The 19058-nt window shown below is 49.4% G+C and overlaps 1 protein-coding gene across 2 annotated transcripts; it reads right to left on the reverse strand.

The window, feature by feature from the left end:
• Positions 1-1281: 1281 nt before the first annotated feature.
• Positions 1282-14531, reverse strand: Arhgef15 (Rho guanine nucleotide exchange factor 15). 2 transcript variants are annotated; one of them, XM_047545121.1, is made up of 16 exons: positions 14438-14531; positions 11325-11977; positions 10751-11083; positions 10451-10505; positions 9444-9502; positions 9137-9348; positions 8867-9027; positions 8560-8712; positions 7756-7885; positions 5939-6013; positions 5743-5835; positions 5504-5664; positions 5257-5409; positions 4920-5002; positions 4711-4815; positions 1282-3840 (listed from the first exon to the last, which is right to left on the reverse strand). In XM_047545121.1, exons 2-16 carry the CDS (start codon positions 11926-11928, stop codon positions 3689-3691), a joined length of 2529 nt encoding a protein of 842 aa, XP_047401077.1. In that variant the 5' UTR covers positions 11929-11977; positions 14438-14531; the 3' UTR covers positions 1282-3688. The 2 variants fall into 2 exon arrangements, with proteins under 2 accessions (XP_047401077.1, XP_047401076.1); XM_047545120.1 differs by lacking the exon at positions 14438-14531 and adding an exon at positions 13922-13955.
• Between the last annotated feature and the right edge of the window lie 4527 nt (positions 14532-19058).

Raw genomic sequence — 19058 nt, forward strand, 5'->3', positions numbered from 1 at the left:
GTCACCCCCGCCCCCGACCCTGCGTCATTAAGAAAATGAGCACTGAGAACCAGGCGACAGAGTCCGACCAAAAGATGTGCTAGGGACCTGGCGGGTGCCTTCAATACCCGCGCTCTTAGAGCCCTGGGTCAGGTGATGCTCAGAGATTTGGAGGGCTGCCCTCGGGAAGGCAGGGCCAAGGCTAGAGGCGGGGCCATGTACAAGGGGCGGAGTTAGGTAAGCCTGGCCTCGCCCCGGAGGGTAGACTGTTGATGGTGCTGAGAGGCGTTCAGCTCAATTTGGTCTGGTCGGAGGCTTCTTGGGATCCCGTTGGCTACAGCGACCACGGTTTGGAGAAGGCGTGCTAGGAAGTTAGCTCGGGCCCTGCCTGCAGGAGTCCATCAGATTCGTGGTGCAGCTGTAGAAAAAGAAGTATTCCTGCTCTGGAATGGCGCGCCTGCCTAGTATCTTGGCCAATCTGGAGAACCGGAACCGCAATTACCTTTGCAGTTGAAGGGAAATGAGCCTTGCAAGGAAGGCGGGAGAAGAAGGGAGAAGCTTTCAGGGATGGCCTGAGAATCAACCACGCTGAAGGGCTCTGGAAGGGAAGTGGGCTGGAAGGAGAAAATGATTATCACCCGGGAGGCTGTACATAACCATGATCAAGAAGCCAATGCGTGTGCTGGGCATGATGACATACACCTGTAATCCCAGCAGCTCCGGAGGCTGAAGCAGGCGGATCGCAGTCTCGAAGCCAGTCTCAGCAACTTAACGAGGCTGTATGCAACCTAATGAGACCCTATCTCAAAATTTAAAAATAAAAAGGACTGGGGAAGTGGCCCAGTGGTTGAGCCTCCTTGGGTTCAATCCTGAAGCCAATGCCTGGCAGAGAGTGGGAGTGATGCGAGGAGGGAGAGAATTCAGGATGAGTCAAGTCACCTACTACCAAGACTTGTAACAGCCATATCCCCGCACCTCCCATCACTGTTCCTCTTCCCTACCTCATCCCCTTTCTGCTTTCCATCTAACCTCTTCTCACTGTGGTTCTCATTCTCCCATATCTGCTCCTTTCCTATATAGCTGTGCTTCAGGCCCTTTAGGTCCCACGAACAGATGGGCAGATTCCAGATATACTCATGTCATCCCAAAATGAAAAGGGTGCTCTAAGATAACAGAAACCAACTCTAGGAAGACAGGAAACATGTCAATTTCCCTTCTCCCCTGTTTATTGAGTCTCTTGGAACAAATGGTTATATTTTATGTGCCTTGATGTCTCCAAAATAAGTCTTAGCTGGTCCCTATCTCCCCGTTATCTCACATCAGAACTTCTGAATTGGAGCATGGGTATTTCCTTAGTGTAGGACTTCAGTAAGAAGTAAAAGGCCAGGAGGGAAAGTATGTGGAGCACATGTGTCTGCCCCTGGATGTCTGTCTGACTGTCTCTTGAGTATGTTTGTCTCTAATTCATGCCCAAGAGCAAGAGGGGTGAGGAGAGACTTGCGCCATCAGGGAACTTGAAGGAGTACATGCATCAGTTCCATCCCCACTCCCTCTACCTTCTGCTCCTGGCCTATAATTCCCTTGTTGCAATCTTCCCCAGATATTTCCGTGTTTGCTTCCTTCTTGTCATCTGGGTCTTAGCTCAAATGTCATCTACTCCAGGGTCTTCTTAAAGCCACCACAACTGCCACACACACAATTCTGTGTCACAGTCCTTACTGTACTTTCTTCATAGCATGACTACTACATTATTTTATCTTGTTTATTAATTTGTTGACTTGGTAATTGTCCCCCTGCCCCCATGTAGGACCCTGAGGATGAGAATCTTGTCTTCATCATCTGTCTCTTCAGATCCTGAAACAGTGCATGGAACATAAAGAGGTACAGAACTGAATCATGCAGAGATGCTTGGCTGCTCAGTAAGACGCCTTTATTGTCAACTCGCTTCTCCTTTTGGCCTTCTCCTTGCATCTTCATTCCCTTCCAGAGCCCCAATCATGCCTGGTTTTACCCAGACTTCTTCCCTAGCCTGCAGCAGCCCTTCAAATCACTGCTATTGCTGCCACCATCACTGCCACCTTAGATGTCTCAGGAGCTATGAGTGAACCAACACATTCAGGACTTGCACTTGGTCTCTGAGCCCCAATTCCTGGAGAACAGATGCCTGCCATTGACATGTTTCCAACCAGGTCCGCTCCCCCTTATAAAACCATGTTTGTAGGTCATTGCTCCTTTAAGCACACACTGCCCTGGTAAAGCCTCTATACAACTCCACCAACATTTATTCAGGGTTTTCCATACAACAGGCACCAGGTTAGGTGAATTTCAAAGTCACAGACATGCTAAATGCCAGTGCCCTTCTCCCTCCAAGTCCCTCCAAGTCTCCAGTGTCCCTGTACCTCTTGGGGTTGACATGGCAATTTCTGTCCTGGGCCAGTTGCCATGCATGAGCTGAAGGGAAGGTGTAATGGTCTAGTGCAGGGAAGGCTGTGTCCCAGGCCTGGGCCCCAACTAGCCAGCAACTGCCTGTTTTGCTGTCTCCAGACTTCACCTCCTCGAGCATCATGGAGGCAGCTTCTCAGCTGGAAGCAGTGCTCTGCTTGGGTTGGGCAGCACCACTAGTTCTCCAGTCTCTCCCCACTGTTCATCCCTGTTTCTGTGAGAGGATCAGGATGGAAGTGAGAAGACCAAGAGACTTGCAGCAGGCCTGTGATCCACAGCTTCCATTTCATCACCCAAACCTGGGACCTAGATCATAGTGAAGGCTAAGGCTGAGGCTGGCTGACATGATAGTTCAAGTTGGGGGAAATGCAGGCAGGAATTATTTGGCCAGTATTTGGAGCAAGGAGGACTTCAGGGGACCTTGAGTCCAAGCTACTGGCCATCTTCTGTTCCTTGGCCTCCCCAGCTCTGCCTCTGACTCACTCAGCTCTTCTAGGACTCAGACCTAATGTCTTTCTTGGAGAGAATACAAGGAAAAATGCAAGGTGAGGAAAGAAACGGAGCATTCAGTCACAGAAGGATAGCTACCACACACACACACACACACACACACACACACACACACACCATGTTCAGCAGAATGGCCTTTCCTATACATATACACACAGATGCTCACATGCACATACACACACATTCTCTGAGATGCATATTCTGGATTCTCCTAGAAGAGAGGAACTGGCTTGAGAGCACACAGGAGGTACCCCAGGAATGGAATCTAGTATTTCCCAGACTCAAAGGGCAGAACCAGTGGTTGCTGTAGAACCAAGTAGGGTGACCACTGAATGATTCAGCTCAGATCCCCGTCTCCTTTGGCTGGATGGGTCCCTGCTCATCCCTGTTGGCTATGGGATTTGATCTTTAATGCACTCCTTTTTTAACTGCATTGACGAGCGTGGTCCTCCTCGGCTGTGAGCATAGCAGAGATACTTGTTGGCAAGGGGCTCAGTCAGCTCAGTACCCACTGACTGCTCTGTACTAAGCCTCTGTCTCCATTAGCAACACATTCAAGCCATCCTTATTCTTTCTTATTACTATGGGCTCAAACAGGCTTGTTTCATTGGCTGCCCAGTCCTGATGCTCAGCTCCCATTGGTTGCCACTAGAGGTAGTGTTTCCACTGACAATTAATCCAATGGATGGTTGGACTAGCTTTGTCCTCTCTATGTGCACTGCCAGCACCCCAACCTGTGCCCCATCCCCAGCTTGCATCAGGGGGCGGGGGTACTGGGGGTGCCTGAAGAGGGCCCAACAGCCTCAAGAATCCTCTGGTGCTGACGAAGATGCTTCCTCCTTTTTTGTTCTCCTGTGACTTCACATACCAACTGAGCAGGGAAGGCCCCAGGAAGCCCCTTCAGCCAGCCTGGGAAAAGAGAAACAGGGGCTCAAGTGGGGTGGGTTCAGAGGGCAGGTGAGGAAGAAAGGAGGCTCCACAGGATCTCAGGCTTTGGGGGTCAAGGTGGGTAGGGGAATTAGTGGAGAAGCCTGGATCATTGGTAGAAAGGACATCATCATCAGATGCTGCTCTGCGAGTGACAGCAGTTTCAGAGAGGGTCTGAGTCACTCCTCTGTTGAGTCCTGCAGGGGCGCCTCATGCTACTTAGAGTAAAACATGGAGTTCTTACAGGAACCTACAAGGACTGGCAAGATATGGTCTCTGTTACCACTCTAATTTCATTTGTTCCTTTCCCCTTTTCTGGCCCCCTCTAGCCCCTCTGGCCTCCTTACTCTTCCTCCATCACAACAGCAGGTCATAGGGTCTTGTCACTGCCTATTTCCTCCAACGGGGACACTATTCCTCCTGATCATGAGTCTGAATTATTCATGTGCATCAAGCTCACATGTTGCCTCCTCACTGAGGTCCACCTCAGCCTCCCTATTTGAAACTGTAACTCTGTTAACCCTGGAACTCCTGGCCTCCTTACTCTTTTCCTTTTTTTTTTTTTTTTTTAACCATTGCACTAACCACCTCCAACATGCTCCATATTATTTACTTACTTATCATGTTTATTCTTTATTGTCTGCCTCCTCCATTAGCATACATGTTCCAGGACTGGGAATATAACTCAGTGGTAGTGCACTTGCTTAACATATGTAAGGCCCTGGGCTCAATCCTCAGCACGGCAAAAGAAAAAAAAGAAAGAAAAAGAACACGTGCTCCAGCAGGGTAGGAGTGGGCCTTTGTACATGTTTAATGCACTGGATTGAATGAGTAATTGAAAGAGTCTCTCACCTTCAGGGCTCTTGTGCAGTTGCTTGGAGGGAGCTCTGGATTCCAGCATCCGTCCCTCACTTTTGGCAGGTGTAGATGGCTCTGAACACAGTTCCTGGGAACACTCTGGTAGAGAGCATACAGTGGGATCTAGATTCTTTTTAGCTTCTCCCCAATATTTCCCTTAAGGCTCATTTTTCCTTCCCTCCTCCCCTGTAGGGGACACTCACCACAGTCCTCATAGATGGTATCTGGGGAGCAAGGAAGAGGGCCTGGGGTAGGGAAGGCTCCCAACCAGCGCTGCATGTCTGATCTGGTGGGGATAGAGGGAGGGATCAGTTGGCCCAGGAGATCCTCCTGGTGGTGAGACAGAAGTCATAGAGGTGAAAAAATGGGGAATGGGTTGGTGGGGTCTGAGAGGTCAGAGGAGGAGGGCCCCAAGGATGTTTTCTGTTTATTTGTTTTTGACGCTGGAGTTTGAACCCAGGGCCTTGCGCATGCTAGGCAAGTGCTCTACCACTGAGCTACACCCCCAGTCCCCAAGAATGTTTTCTGGAGACAACTCACAGGGAGGAAGCTTGGAGTAGCCGATGGGTGGGGCGTCCCTGGTGGTTGCTGAGAAGGGAGAGGCGGAAGGTAGGGGGACCAGATGGGTCTGGAACCTGCTGGGCCTGCACCAGGGAGCGATGGGCATAGTCCAGAACCTGTAGCCGCTGCCCACTGCCCAGGAAAAAGGGCGTTCAGAAGGAGAGCAGGAATCCCGCTGGAGGCCTCCTCTACATTCCAGTCTGGGCTCCCTCCCCTCAGGACCCACCTCTTGGGCTGAGTGATGAGCAACAGGTCACTAAAGAGCAGCAGGCAGAGTGGGGTGAAGCGGGGCCGCGAGGTGAAGAGCACACCCCCTCTCCTGCACCCTAACTCCGTCAGCTCCCCCTGCAACTCCAGGCGCCGCGACCAGGAGACTAGGGGCAGAGCCTGAGAGAAAGCAAAGGAGGTTTTAGCTTCACAGCGCCCTGGGGAAAGGCAAGATAGAGGATCTGGGCAGGCACTAACCTTGACTTTGTGGAAGCGCAGCCTTTGGGTGAGTCGGATCAGCTCCTCAGTCTGCTTCATGCGCCCCACCTCAGCACTGCAACGCTCAATGATCTGAGTGAGCGAAGCTGAGTCACCCACCACAGCAACTGGGCCCCTGCTCCTTCCCACCTTTCCCTCCCACTTGGTCACCTCTCCCACTCTTCCTCCTGCCCACCTTACTGACAGCACCCAAGGCCTTCTGAGCATTCTCCTGGCGGCTGGACCCCTCCTCTGTCTGGCGCAGGATATTCTGGGGATAAGGAGGAAGGGTAACTGGGCCCACTGCCCAGTGGCTCTGGGATTCAGAGGGGCCACGGCTCAGAGGAACCTGCCTGGCTTGGAGAAATGCTAAGTTTGGGGTTCACAGGGCTATGGGAACAAATTTCAGGCTCACAGCTCACCAGCGGCAAAACCCTGAGCAAGTCATGTCACCCTCTGAGCCTGTTTCCCCATTTGTAAAATGCAAATACCTACGTAACATATCAATGGCATTGTCAAGAAGGTAATATAACACAAGCTTGGCATATAGTAAAAGCTGAAAAAAAAAGCCAAGCACAGTGGCGCACGCCTGTAATTCCAGAGGCTGGGGAGGCTGAGGCAGGGGGATCATGAAGTTCAAAGCCAGCCACGCCAACTTAGGAGGCCCTAAGCATCTCAAAGAGATCCTGTCTCTAAATAAAATATGTAAAAGCGTTGCCGATGTGGCTCAGTGGTTAAACACCTCTGTTTAATCCCCAGTACCCCCCCCAAAAAAAAGTCTGATAAAAGAGGGTTGCTATTATTTTAATAATTATTAACCACACTATGAGTGCAAACAATATAGCAGGGTAGTTAAGAGTGCCTGAATTTCAATTTCGGCTCCATCGCTTATTTCTGCATGACCTAGGGCAAGTTATTGAAACTGTGCCTCAGCTTCCTCTTCTATAAGGTAGGGTAAATAATAGTTACTGCTCCCACACAGTTGTCAGTGATGTTAAACAGGTATATAGCACTAAGAACTATACCTAGAACCACACACTCAATAGTCATTAAGATATTATGATTGGTATCATTTTTATTTTTGTGTTATCTGTACTAAGGATAGATAAAGCTGAATAAGACAAAGAATATAGACTGAAGGAATAGTTTGGTGGTATAGCACTTTCCTAGCAGGCACAAGCCCCTGAGTTTGATCCCTAGGCCTGCAAAAAACAAAGACATAAAAAATATGATTATGTAGTTGGGGACTATTCACATTAAGATCTCTATATTAAGTGACCTGGTTAGAAAGGAATCTCTACTTTGCGATAGAAAAGTAATTGTGGTTTTTAAAAAATCTTTTTTTGTTGTTTATTTATTTATTTTTTTTAAAGTGGTGACAGGGGTTGAGCCAGGGTCTCATGCATGCTAGGCAAGTGCTTTACCACTGAGCTGTCTCCCTAGCCCTAGAAGAGTATTTCTCAACTTTCTTTTTTCCCCTCAGGAAAAAAGGAAGGATTTTAAGACATTTTCCCCCTACATGTCCTACCCATCACAAATTCTACTTTTTATTTATTTAACTTCAGTGTTGGGGATTGAACCCAGAATCTTGAGCATGCTAGACATGCACTCTACCACTGAGCTACCACCCCAGTCTTCCCTACCCAAAAGAAAATTTAATTCTACAAACATTCTGTAAATCTGCTTATATACCATTATGAAACACAACAACCATTGGAATATTTAAGATTTTATTTTCATCCTCCAGAGAACCAATTTTTGCCCCTTGGGAGGTGATATCAACTAGTTGGAGACTGGGCAGAGGTAAGTCTAGAACTCATGTCTCCAGTCAAAGGCCCTTTTCTTGCACTTTTTCTGCTCCCTGAGGCATTCTGATATCGCCAGGTATGGCTTGGTGGGTCCTGAACTGAGAGACCCAGATTAGGAGTGATTTGGGGGTAGGAAATGGTGATGACCAATTCAGAGACTCTTGAGAAAGTCCTTCAGTGGGCTGGTGGGTTTTAGAAAAGGTACCTGCAGCAACATGCGGAGCCGGGTGATACGCTGGAAAGGTAGCAGAAGGAAGGATGGTAGTGGAAGCCGCTCACACTTGGGGAGGCTCTGCAGCCTACGCAACTCCGCAGAGAAGCGAATGTTTGTGTCCCTGCAAAAGCAGACCCAGCTGGCTAGTGACTGCTACCTGGAGCAAGGTCCTGATCCCTCAGTCACTCTGGCCTCAGAGCTGCCCTACAGCTTCCTCCCATACCCCTAGGATACAATAGTTCCCCCTTATTCATAGTTTTACTTTCCACAATTTCAATTATCCAAAGTCAACTTCAGTCAGAAAATAGTAAATAGAAAATTGCAGAAGCAAACAATTCGTAAGTTTTAAACTATGTGCTTTTCTAAGTAATGTGATAAAATCTCAAGCCATTCCACTCCATTCCACCTGGAACTTGAATCATCCCTTTGTCCAGTGTATCCACATCCTATACATGACCCATTAGTCACTTAGTAACTGTCCCAGTTATCCATTAGTCACTTAGTAACTGTCCCAGTTATCGGATTGACTGTGGAGGCATTGCACTGCTTCCAAGTAACAGTGGCAAAAAAAGTGCCAGGGAAGTGATGTTGGCAATTTTATTACAGTATATTGCTATAATTTTTCCATTGTATTGTTAATCTTTTACTGTGCCTAATTTATAAATCAAACTTTATCATAGGTATGTAGGTATAGGAAAAACATAGTATATATAGGGGTCAGTACTACTATTTCAGGCATCCACTGGGTGTCTGAGAACATATCCCCCATGGAGTCCTGAGGACTACCCTACTCACATTAGGCGACTGTAGGTCTCCTCCTGATACTGTTGATTCCGCACATAGTCCACATACACTGAGAAAGGACCCACTGCATGGGCATGCACCACATCACACAGGTCACTGATGTGAGGAGAAGAACGCACACGGGACAGTAATGTTCCTAGAAACCTGAAGGAGTCGGGGGAGCAAGCATTGGAGGGATGCAGACTGCTGGGTCTTCAGGTACTTCCTGGGTCCATGGAAGGAAGGACCTTAGGTCAAAGCTAAGCGGGTGCTCAACAGCCCCAGGCCAGGATTCCTGGGAAGACAGGATTCCACTGACCGCTCACTGACGCCCTGGACTCGCTGCACATTGGAGAAGAGTGTGTGGTGATCCCGAGGGGTAAGTGTGTCCCGAAGTGCCTGGCTCAGCACAAAGGTGTCAGTCAGCAGCCTCAGGGAGCGCAGGTAGGAGGCCTCAGACGTCACCACCTCAAACAGGCTCTGGGAAGGACAGAGCCATAGTGCAAAGTTCCACTTATAACCAGTCTAGGACCCAGGTCATCCTCCTCCCCTGTGACAGCCCACCCAGTCCCATCTTAAGTGTGCCCACCTCCTGCATGCGCCTCTCTTGGGGACTGAGGGTCTCCAGGAGGCCACTGGCTCGCACAGCTGGAAGCTCTTGCCACAGGGTGTTTCGAGGTCCAGGGGGCCGTGTGAAGGTGGAAGGTTCTCCAGGATTTGCTGGAGAAGGACCCCCATCCTCACCAACCCCCCACAGCTCCTCTGACAGCACGGCTGCTCGGTAGGTCTGGTATAGAGGTTCTGGAACACAGACAGAGCACATCAGGGAACTCCAGAGCCCCTTTCCCTACTGCTTGATGGTCACAAAAGTGACCCCCAGACCCAGAGACACTCACCATCCTGCAGGGGCAGCTCCCAGTTCTGTTCCTTCAGTCCCTCTAGGCCCTCCTCCTCCCTGTGAAAGAAAAAGCTATAGGAGTCCCCAAGGCCACAGCTCCATGGGTGCTATTCACATGACACTGGAAGTGATGATGCACAACCCAAATGCATGTTGTATGTAGGGATCCTGGTGGCTCCCCAAATGTTTTATACACCTGATGTAAGGGAGGCCCTGAACTAAGGGGGGCATCCATTCCTGTTATCTCAGGATGTACCAGAGATTTCCAAATCTCTGTCTCCAGTCCTTTCATATAAGCAACTATAGTCTAGTCAATTTTTTTTATTTATTTATTTTTTGCAGTGCAAGAAAGTGAACCCAAGGCCTGAGCACAGCAGGCAGGCACTCTACCACTGGACCATACTTCCAGCCCTACAACCATTGTCTGGAAGGTTCTTTTTGTGCCTCAGTGAAACTCCACATGGTCAAATCTATCCCTTACACCTGCCTACCACTACCTGCAGTTCTGCCTTCCCTGTTCTGGCACCAGTGCCAAACCACACTAGTAAATGATTGATGAATAAATGAATGGACCTGAATTGCCTCTGATAATGACAGTAAATCTAAGATGATTAACAAGCCCAGATAACATAGAAGAGATGGTTGCCAGATGGACAACAATCACAATAGAGATTCAAAGGGAGGAAACAATTAAAATGGAGAACTTGCTATGGTCCTACTCTTTAGCAATATACCCCAATGATCCCATGGAGTAGCTGGGGTATTCTTATGCCCATTTCCTGAGTGAGAATGCCGAGACCCAGAAAGGCTGAGAATTTGTATAAAGTCACATAACTAGTAGGGGACAGAGCTGGGATAAGAAAACTGGGCTGCCTGTCTCTAGAGCCCTAGCCTTCTTCCTTCCTCTTTTATAGAGGTGGATTTACCTGGACCTGAAAGTTAGCTTGCCCTCAGGTGGAAAACAGTAGGGAAAGGAGTGGGGAGTAAGGGCAGAGAATCCTGTACCTTCCTTCCATGGCTGTAGGAAGAGCATTCTGAGGAGCTTCATCAGGACTCTCCACTAGAGAAAGAACCCAGAGTGAACAGATCAAACCTCCAAGACCCCTAGCCCAGGACTCCTGACCCCAGCCCCAGTAGAGACTGTTGCTATAAAAACTATAACTCCCATCAGCCCAGAGCAGCAGCTGGTAGAAGAATAAAAATCCCAGGGACTGTTGGATCTGTAGCTGATTGGGTTTTAGACCTATCCATTTCTACCCTGCCCCTTCAAAGCACAGAAGTCCTACACACAGAGACACCCTGTACCTGTTTGGATTCCATCTTCAGAAGGTAGATCAAGATCCGGCTGTGGAGGTTCCCCAGAGACGGTGGTATCCTGTCTGACCCGAGTTGGTTTAGGGGGTTTGAGAGGTGGCAGGAGCTTGCGTTCAGCAGTGGAACGATAAGAAGTGAGGACCACTGCAGGGTGACTGATGCTTGGAGGGTTAGGGCGGGAGCGGGAGGTCCGCAGCGGGGAGGCACGACACGGGGCCCTGGGGCCATCTTCAGGGCTCCCCACCGGCACCCATCGGAGCTCCAGGCCAGGTCGGGCTATGTGGCAGACACAGGGGCAGCATGGAGGGCAGGCAAGGGCAGCATCTGTGGCAGATGGGATACCCTAAGGAGAAAGACCTTGGGGCCTGGTGGCCCACCCCAGGGGTTCCTCTCAGCATCAAGATCCAACCCTGGCATTTATAGATCTCTGCCACGCTGTGTTCAAACCTCCAGAAATGTACAAACCCGATTTTCCAAACACAAAATCCATTTTTGAAAAACTGGCCCTTGAAATTTCCCAGTCTTCATCATTGAAAACAAAGATGAGCTGTAACAATATGCTTACCCAGAGCGCCGTTCTCCTGGGACCCATTCCCAGACAGGATGACTTGAGGAGCCTCTCTCTCCCCGTTCACATCTGTTCCCCCTTGGGAACCCCGCTCAAGGGAGCCCGTGGCGTGTGTCTTGCCTTCAGCTCCCCATTCAAACCTGCCTGCCAGTCTCCGCACAGTGCCAGGGGCGGAGGCAGAGCCATCCTGCGTCAGGGCTCCAGTCCCTGGGAGCAGGGGCAGAGTTGTGTGGGGTGACCCAGAGGGCTTAGGTGGGGGGACTGGAGACCAGGGAGTGGGTTCTGGAGAGATGGATCGCCGGGACACTGGACTGGGAGTGCTGGAAGGTGAATCTGGGGAAGTCTGGGAATCAAGGCTGACTCTAGAAGCTGAGGGAGGCAGAAGGGCAGGGGGCTTGAGGGATGCAACTGGGGGCTCCCAGAAAATAGGGGTGCACATTGGGGCCTCACTGGAGGTTCGGGGAAGTGCTTGTGGAGAGGAGCCATTGTGGGGAGGCCCCGGGGAGTGGGGAGCCCGGGGGCGAGAAGGGGGCCGGGGTCGGATGATCCTCGGGGGCTTCTGTGTAGGGGGTGTTGCTGCAGGAAGGGACTGGGCCGACATCTTTCTCTGAGCTCTTCAAACGAGTGGGGTGATCTGCTGGAGTCATCCCCTGAAGAGGACAGAGGAAGAGAACCCTTTAGTGTACCCTAGGTGGATACACTGGGACCATGTGAAGCCATGATTCGGGGTCAGGAGGAAAGGCTGGGTGGTGTACTTCCTCTCCTTTCTGCCCATTTGCACTGCCTTCTCTCTTCTCCATCTCCTACCCCTCCTTCTCATTCTGCCCCTGGACCCTCTGGGCAACCTTTTTTAGTCCTATTTCTCTTTATTTAAATTTTTTTTTATTTTAAAAAATATTTATTTTGGGCTGGGGATATAGCTCAGCTGGTAGAGTGCTTCCCTCGCAAGCCCAAGGCCCTGAGTTCAATCCCCAGTACCGCAAAAAAAAAAAAAAAAAAAAAAAAAAAATTATTTTGATAGCAGTGATTGAGCCCTGGAGCACTTAACTACTGAGCCACATCCCCAGTCCTTTTTATATATTTTATTTTGAGATAGGGTCTTGCTAGGTTGCTTAGGGCCTCACTAAATTGCTGATGCTGTCCTCAGACTTGTGAGCCTCCTGCCTCAGCCTCCATAGTTACTAGGATTATAGGTATGTGTCACCATGCCCAGCTCTTTTTTTTTTTTAATTAATGAATTTATTTATTTATTTTTTTATTTTTATTTTTGCAGTGCTGGGGATTGAACCTAGGGTCTTGCACATACTAGGCAAGTACTCTACCACTGAGCTACATTCCTAGCATTTAAAAAATTTTATTTGAGACAGGTTCTCACAAAATTGCCAAGGCTGGCTTTGAACTTGGCAATTCTCCTGCCTCAGCCTCCTGAGTAGCTGGGAGTACAGATGTGTGCTACTGTACTTGGCTTCAATTTTTTGACTTCTACTGCCACAGTCAGGCCAAAGGAGACAGTAGGACTAGGGGGCAGTGGCTAGATAGAGACCCAGGATGAGGAAGCGTGATGCAGGGAACCAGGGAACCATTACAGTTACTATGTGTCTGCCTGATCAACTGTATATCAGAGTGAGTCATGGAGGTTTGAGTGTAATTTAAGGGTGTTCCCAATCTGCTGCTGTGAAAGTGGGGCCTGCATGGTGTGTGGTGAGTGTAGGCAGGTGTGCAGCGGGAGGGTGGGGTAGATGGTGTGTGGTCTGTTAAGGAGTGCATGATGTAAGCGTATGAGATAGGGGTGTGAAGGTGTATGAGTGTTCCATGCTGTCTGGATGGAGTGCGTGTTGTGTGTGCACACAGGCGCATGTGTGCACACCCCTGCCTGGGCTATAAGAGATGCATCACTGTTTCCCTGCTCCGACAGGCCCTCCACCCCCCATTTCCCAGTTCCTCTCTCCGGACTCTCCCTTTCCGGATTATTTTTAGTCTCCTTTTCCTGCCATGAAGATTCCTGGAGTCTCTGACCCCAGGAGACCAGGAGGCCCCTGCAGGGTCTCTCTGTCTCCTATCCTCTCATCCCTGCCCACCCACTCCCTGGGGCTAGTCACAGAGAGAGGCTCTACTGAAGGGCTGGGTCTTGCCAGGATGCCTGAGGAGGCGGCCAGAGACAGAGAGAAAAGGATAGGACCAGCAGAACCAGGACTATGGGGCCTGAACTTCTCTTCCTCTCTTAGGCAGGGAGGCTGCAGTCCCGAGAAGATTGCAGAGTCAGAACTGGGGCACAGGGGAGCCCAGACGCCCCTTCAGGAGTCAGCAGAAGTCACAGCCCTCCAGGCCCCACAGCAGGTTCTCTAGAACTGATATAGAATGGGGGCTGGGGGCTGTGAGCTTTGTGCTCAGGGGCCTCTGCATTCTGGCAGGAAGTCACTTAGCAAGGTGACCCTCACAGTAGCCTCAAGAGCTGGCCAACTCCTCCCCAACCCCTGCCCCCCCTCAGGGATCCCACTCCCCAGTCCCTTTAGGCTCCTGCATTTACTTTCTTCCCCTCTCCCCACTCAGGCCTCTTGAAGGGACCAGGTAGTTGGGGGGCCCCAAGCACTCACCCTTGAGTCCCCTCCACTCTCAGTCACCTCCCAGGGCTGAGTGAGTAGGGGCAGGAAACAGGAATCGGATCCTCCTCCCAACCTCCCAACCGGACACCCCCCCCCCCCCACCGACCAACCACACCACACTCCACATGCGCACACTAAGGCTCTGGGAGACCGAGGATCCCAGTATCCAGGGTGTCGCAGGTTAACAGGTCTGGAGAAGGGCTGAAACAGACTAGTGCTCCACGTGTGCACATCCCATCAGCTTTGCTGGGTGCACAGGGGCTCCCAGGGCCCAGGTGGACAGGGGTGGGGTGAGGATGGCTCAGGGACTGGGCTAGCAGTACAGCATGCCTCTGTCTCAGCTAAAGGATGGTGTGTGTGTGTCCTTCCACAGTGTGTCTAACCATCTCTCCCATGACTTGCTCTACCGCCTGTCTCTTTAGCTTCCAACCTAGCCCCTGCATGTGAACCAGCCCACTATTTCACAGCAAGGGACCCTTAACCCTGCAGGGGCTCCCCATGATTTACCTTTATCTTTAGGAGTATTTTCTATTTTCAGCCTTTCCTATCTGCCCATTGGAACAAGGAATACAGACTGAGTTCTCCAAGGGCTGAGGTCTCTAAGTGTCCGATCCTGTTTCTGGGGCAGGAGCTAAGAGCCCAGATTTCGATCTCCGCAGAGGAAGCCAGTTCCTCAGCCCCACCCAGCCATTGTGTCAGGCATGTGTGTGTGTGTGTGTGTGTGTGTGTGTGTGTGTGTGTGTGTAGGAGGGAGAGGGGCCCAGAGGCAAGAGGTGGAAAGGAAGATTGAACATCTCTACTCCTCCTGGTAGGTGTGACATTTGTTGGAACCCCTGCTGCTCACCATTCTCAGGTCCCTGACTCCCTTTCCCTCTGTGAAACTTTCATGTTGATGGCCAGGAGTCAGTGCCTCTGATGGGGAAGGCGGGCTGGGAGGGGGTCCCTCCCAGCTCTAATTTTCTCTGTGGTTGAGAAACTGAGTTCCCAGGGTTGGGGTGTGTAATAAAAACAACTGAGGTGGTGAAATGAACCACACCTCAGCATGAAAAGTAGGGTGGTGGGAGGAAGAGCCAAGGGCCAGTTATGAACTCTGGAGGCCTGTGACCACACCCAAGTGCCTGCACTTGTCAGACCTCATGTATACAGTCACATGCACACTCCAAATGAGGCACTAAGAAGAAAATCCAGAAAGTCGGTGTGAAAATGTGTTTTGGGTCCTTTTCTCTAAGTAAAAGCCCAAAGTCTTTCTAGTGCCCCAAAAGAGCCTATTACAAAAGCTACCCATCCCCTCAACTTTGCTCTCAGGTATACTCCTACCTCAGGGCCTTTGCACCAGCGGTGCCCTCTGCCTGGAAATCTCCTTTCCAGGACATCCTCATGGACAATTCCTTCACCTCCAAGTAGTCAAAGGACACACTCTCAATGAGGCCAGTCCCAGTCATTCTTTTTAAAAATTTTTTTATTTGTTCTTTTTAGTTACATATGACACCTCCACTCTTTAAACATGCAATGCGGTTAGGTATATTGTTCGGTAGTAGAATACTTACCTAGCATTCATGAGACCCTGGGTTTCATCCCCACATCCTCAGCATCTCTCTCTCTCTCTCTCTCTCTCTCCCTCTCTCTCTCACACACACACACACACACACACACATACACACAATATAATCTGTAATCTCATACCGCATTTTGTGTGTGTGTGTGTGTGTGTGTGTGTGGTCCAGAACTTTAAGACACATCTCTGAAAAAAATAGATTAGGACAATACCTCTAGGAAGATTACTATCTTTTTTTTCTTTTTTTTGGTACTAGGGATTGAACCCAGAGGTACTGCACCACTGAGCTACATCCTCTGCTTTATTTTATTCTTTTTAAGATTTTTTAAAACATTATTTTTAGTTATCAATGGACCTTTATTTTATTTCTTTATATGCGGTGCTAAGAATTGAATCCAGTGTCTCACACATGCTAGGCAAGTGCTCTGGCACTGATTAACAACCCCAGCCCCACTTTTTAAATTTTTTGAATGCTTTACCACTGAGCTATATCACAAACTTTTTTATTTTTATTTTGAGACAGGATCTCACTAAGTTGCCAAGTGCTGGCCTTGAACTTGGATCCTCCTGCCTCAACCTCCCGAGTCACTGGGATTACAAGCATGCAACACTGTGCTCAGCTCATAACACATTCTTGATCTTCCCTCCCCCTCCATAGCAATTATACTTTATAACATCCCACTTTGTGTACTTACATTCATATTTATAATGAAGAGTGAATTATTATTGTTATTATTACTATCTTATTTTTTTGCAGTACTGGGATTGAATCCAATGTCTTATGCATGCTAGGCAAGTGCTCTACAACTGAGTTACACCCCAGCCCCCTTTATTTTATTTTGAGACAGGGTCTCTAAGGGGCCAAGGCTGACCTCAAAGTTGTGATCCTTTTGCCCCAGTCTCACAAGTAAATTACCTTCTCACATTAGAAAGTAAGCTTCCTGAGCTACATATGGTAGGGCATGCCTGTAATTCCAGCAACTTGGAAGGAGGTTCTCAATTTCAAACCAACCTAGACAACTGAGCAAGGCTCTGAGCAACTTAGGGAGGACTTGTCTCAAATTTTTTAAAAAGAATAAAAATAAAGAGAGCTGAGGAGGTAGCTCAGTGGTACAGTACCTCTAGGTTCAATCCCTAGTACCAAAAAAAAAAAAAAAAAAGAAAAGAAAAGAAAAAAGAAAAAGAAAGAGATGGCGGCCTAGAGGGCGGCTGCATTTCATGTTGCTCCAGGACACAGGATTCAAAAGAGGAGATAGTGAGAGGCTTGGGACCAACTCAAAGCCGCCGGGTGAGTCTCTCCCATTGGGGAGGCGTCCTGGATGGGGCAGTAGCCCCGGAACGCAGGGAATTTGTGAAGTGGAGTTGCTCCGCGAGACGCCCCTCCCCCCACTGGAGCAGTAAACACGGACAACTGGGATCATCTTAGAGGAGGCGGCTCAGCACAGCGCTTGGACTCGGAGCAACCACTGGGGCTCCGGCCGGCTGCCTGAGGAGGAGCTGCGTGGCGAGATGTTTGGACGCAGAACGACGGCTTCTGAACACCGGGGGGTTGCCCGGAGGAAGAGGAGAAGCGCGGCGGGTCGCTTGGTCTAGGAGTGACTGCATCAGAGCCACAGGCAGTCACCAGAGGAGGATGCGAGTGGTGAGTTGATTGTACTCAAAGTGACCGCTCCTGAACACCAGTGGCCTGCCTGGAGGAGGAGCGCGGTGGGTCGCTTGGTCTCGGAGCCACCGCTCCTGAACACCTGGGGGGCTACCCCGAGGAGGAGGAGGAGGAACAGGGCGGGTCACTTGGGCTTGGAGTGACTGCCTAGGGCTACGGGCGGTTGGCGGGAGGAGGAGACGCGAAGTGAGTTGCTTGGGCTCCTAGTGACTGCGTTGGAAACTGGGCCCCTGTCCGGAGGAGGAGGTGTGTGGCGGGTCTCTGGGTCTCGGAGCTATTGTACGGGGCTCCAGGTGGCAGCTCAAAGGAGGGGCTGCATAGCCAGGCGATTAGGTGCAGAGCAGAGTCCCAGGAGCTAGGTGGCTTCTTGCTGGAAGAGCCGCACAGAGACACGCCTAGTGGCGGAGCGAAGTTTCCAGGACTGGGGGCGGATTCTCTGGGAGAGGCAGCCTAAGGAGACTCGCCTGCGGAGGGTAAGGCTCCCAGGCCCAGGAGGTAGGTCCGGGCCCCTGGGAACGCTGCAGAGGAAGACAGTCCAGCCCAGGCGGTAGTTGTAGATTGAGGGGAACCTCTAGGAGGGGAACTGACCAGCGAGACGTCCCCACTGAGTGAGTCTTCCCTGCTGGGAGAGGTTTTCTCACAGGGACGGTAAAACCAGAGACACAGGCACAAACAGGCCTTGCCTCAGCCCACAGCCTAGTTCCCCATTGGATGACCATTGGTCAACAAGTGGAGGCACCTCTGCCCCCTAGCAGGGAATATATGCCACCTGAGGGTCACCACCCCTAGAGAGGCAGCTTCTTCATGGAGCTCTGCATTATCAACTTCCTCGTGGAGCTCTGCATTATCAACTTCCTCCAAGACTTCAGGCTACTGAAGGATAAGAGGGGATATACTAGCAATCTTCAGGGACATTATAAGTCAATAGAGGAAATCTGCAATATCTCAATGACCCACTGATTAATGAACAATATGAGAAAACAAGGGAAGAAAATGCCCCAAACAAATCTAGATGTTACATCAATAGAATCCAACGACAGCATGGCAGAAGAAATGACAGAAAGGGAGTTCAGAATGTACATAATTAAAATGATCAGAGAAGCAAACGATGAGATGAAAGAGCAAATGCAGGCATCGAATGATGAGATGAAAGAGCAAATGCAGGCATTGAATGATCGCACCAATCGACAGTTAACAGAGCAAATTCAGGAAGCAAAAGATCATTTCAATAAAGAGTTAGAGATATTGAAAAAAAACCAAACAGAAATCCTTGAAATGAAGGAAACAATAAACCAAATTAAGAACTCCATAGAAAGCATAACCAATAGGATAGAACACCTGGAAGACAGAACTTCAGATATTGAAGACAAAATATTTAACCTCAAAAACAAAGTTGAACAAACAGAGAAGATGGTAAGAAATCATGAACAGAATCTGCAAGAACTATGGGATATCATGAAAAGGCCAAATTTGAGAATTATTGGGATTGAGGAAGGCTTAGAGAAACAAACCAAAGGAATGAACAATCTATTCAATGAAATAATATCAGAAAATTTCCCAAATCTGAAGAATGAAATGGAAAATCAAGTCCAAGAGGCTTATAGGACTCCAAATACACAAAATTACAACAGACCCACACCAAGGCACGTTATAATGAAAATACCTAACATACAAAATAAAGACAGAATTTTAAAGGCTGTGAGAGAAAAGAACCAAATTACATTCAGGGGGAAACCAATACGGATATCAGCAGATTTTTCAATCCAGACCCTAAAAGCTAGAAGGGCCTGGAACAACATTTTTCAAGCTTTGAAAGAAAATGGATGCCAACCAAGAATCTTATACCCAGCAAAACTTACCTTCAAATTTGACAATGAAATAAAATCTTTCCATGATAAACAAAAGCTAAA

Source organism: Sciurus carolinensis, chromosome 3 (genome assembly GCF_902686445.1).
Source record: "Sciurus carolinensis chromosome 3, mSciCar1.2, whole genome shotgun sequence".
NCBI classification, from domain to species: Eukaryota; Metazoa; Chordata; class Mammalia; order Rodentia; family Sciuridae; genus Sciurus; species Sciurus carolinensis.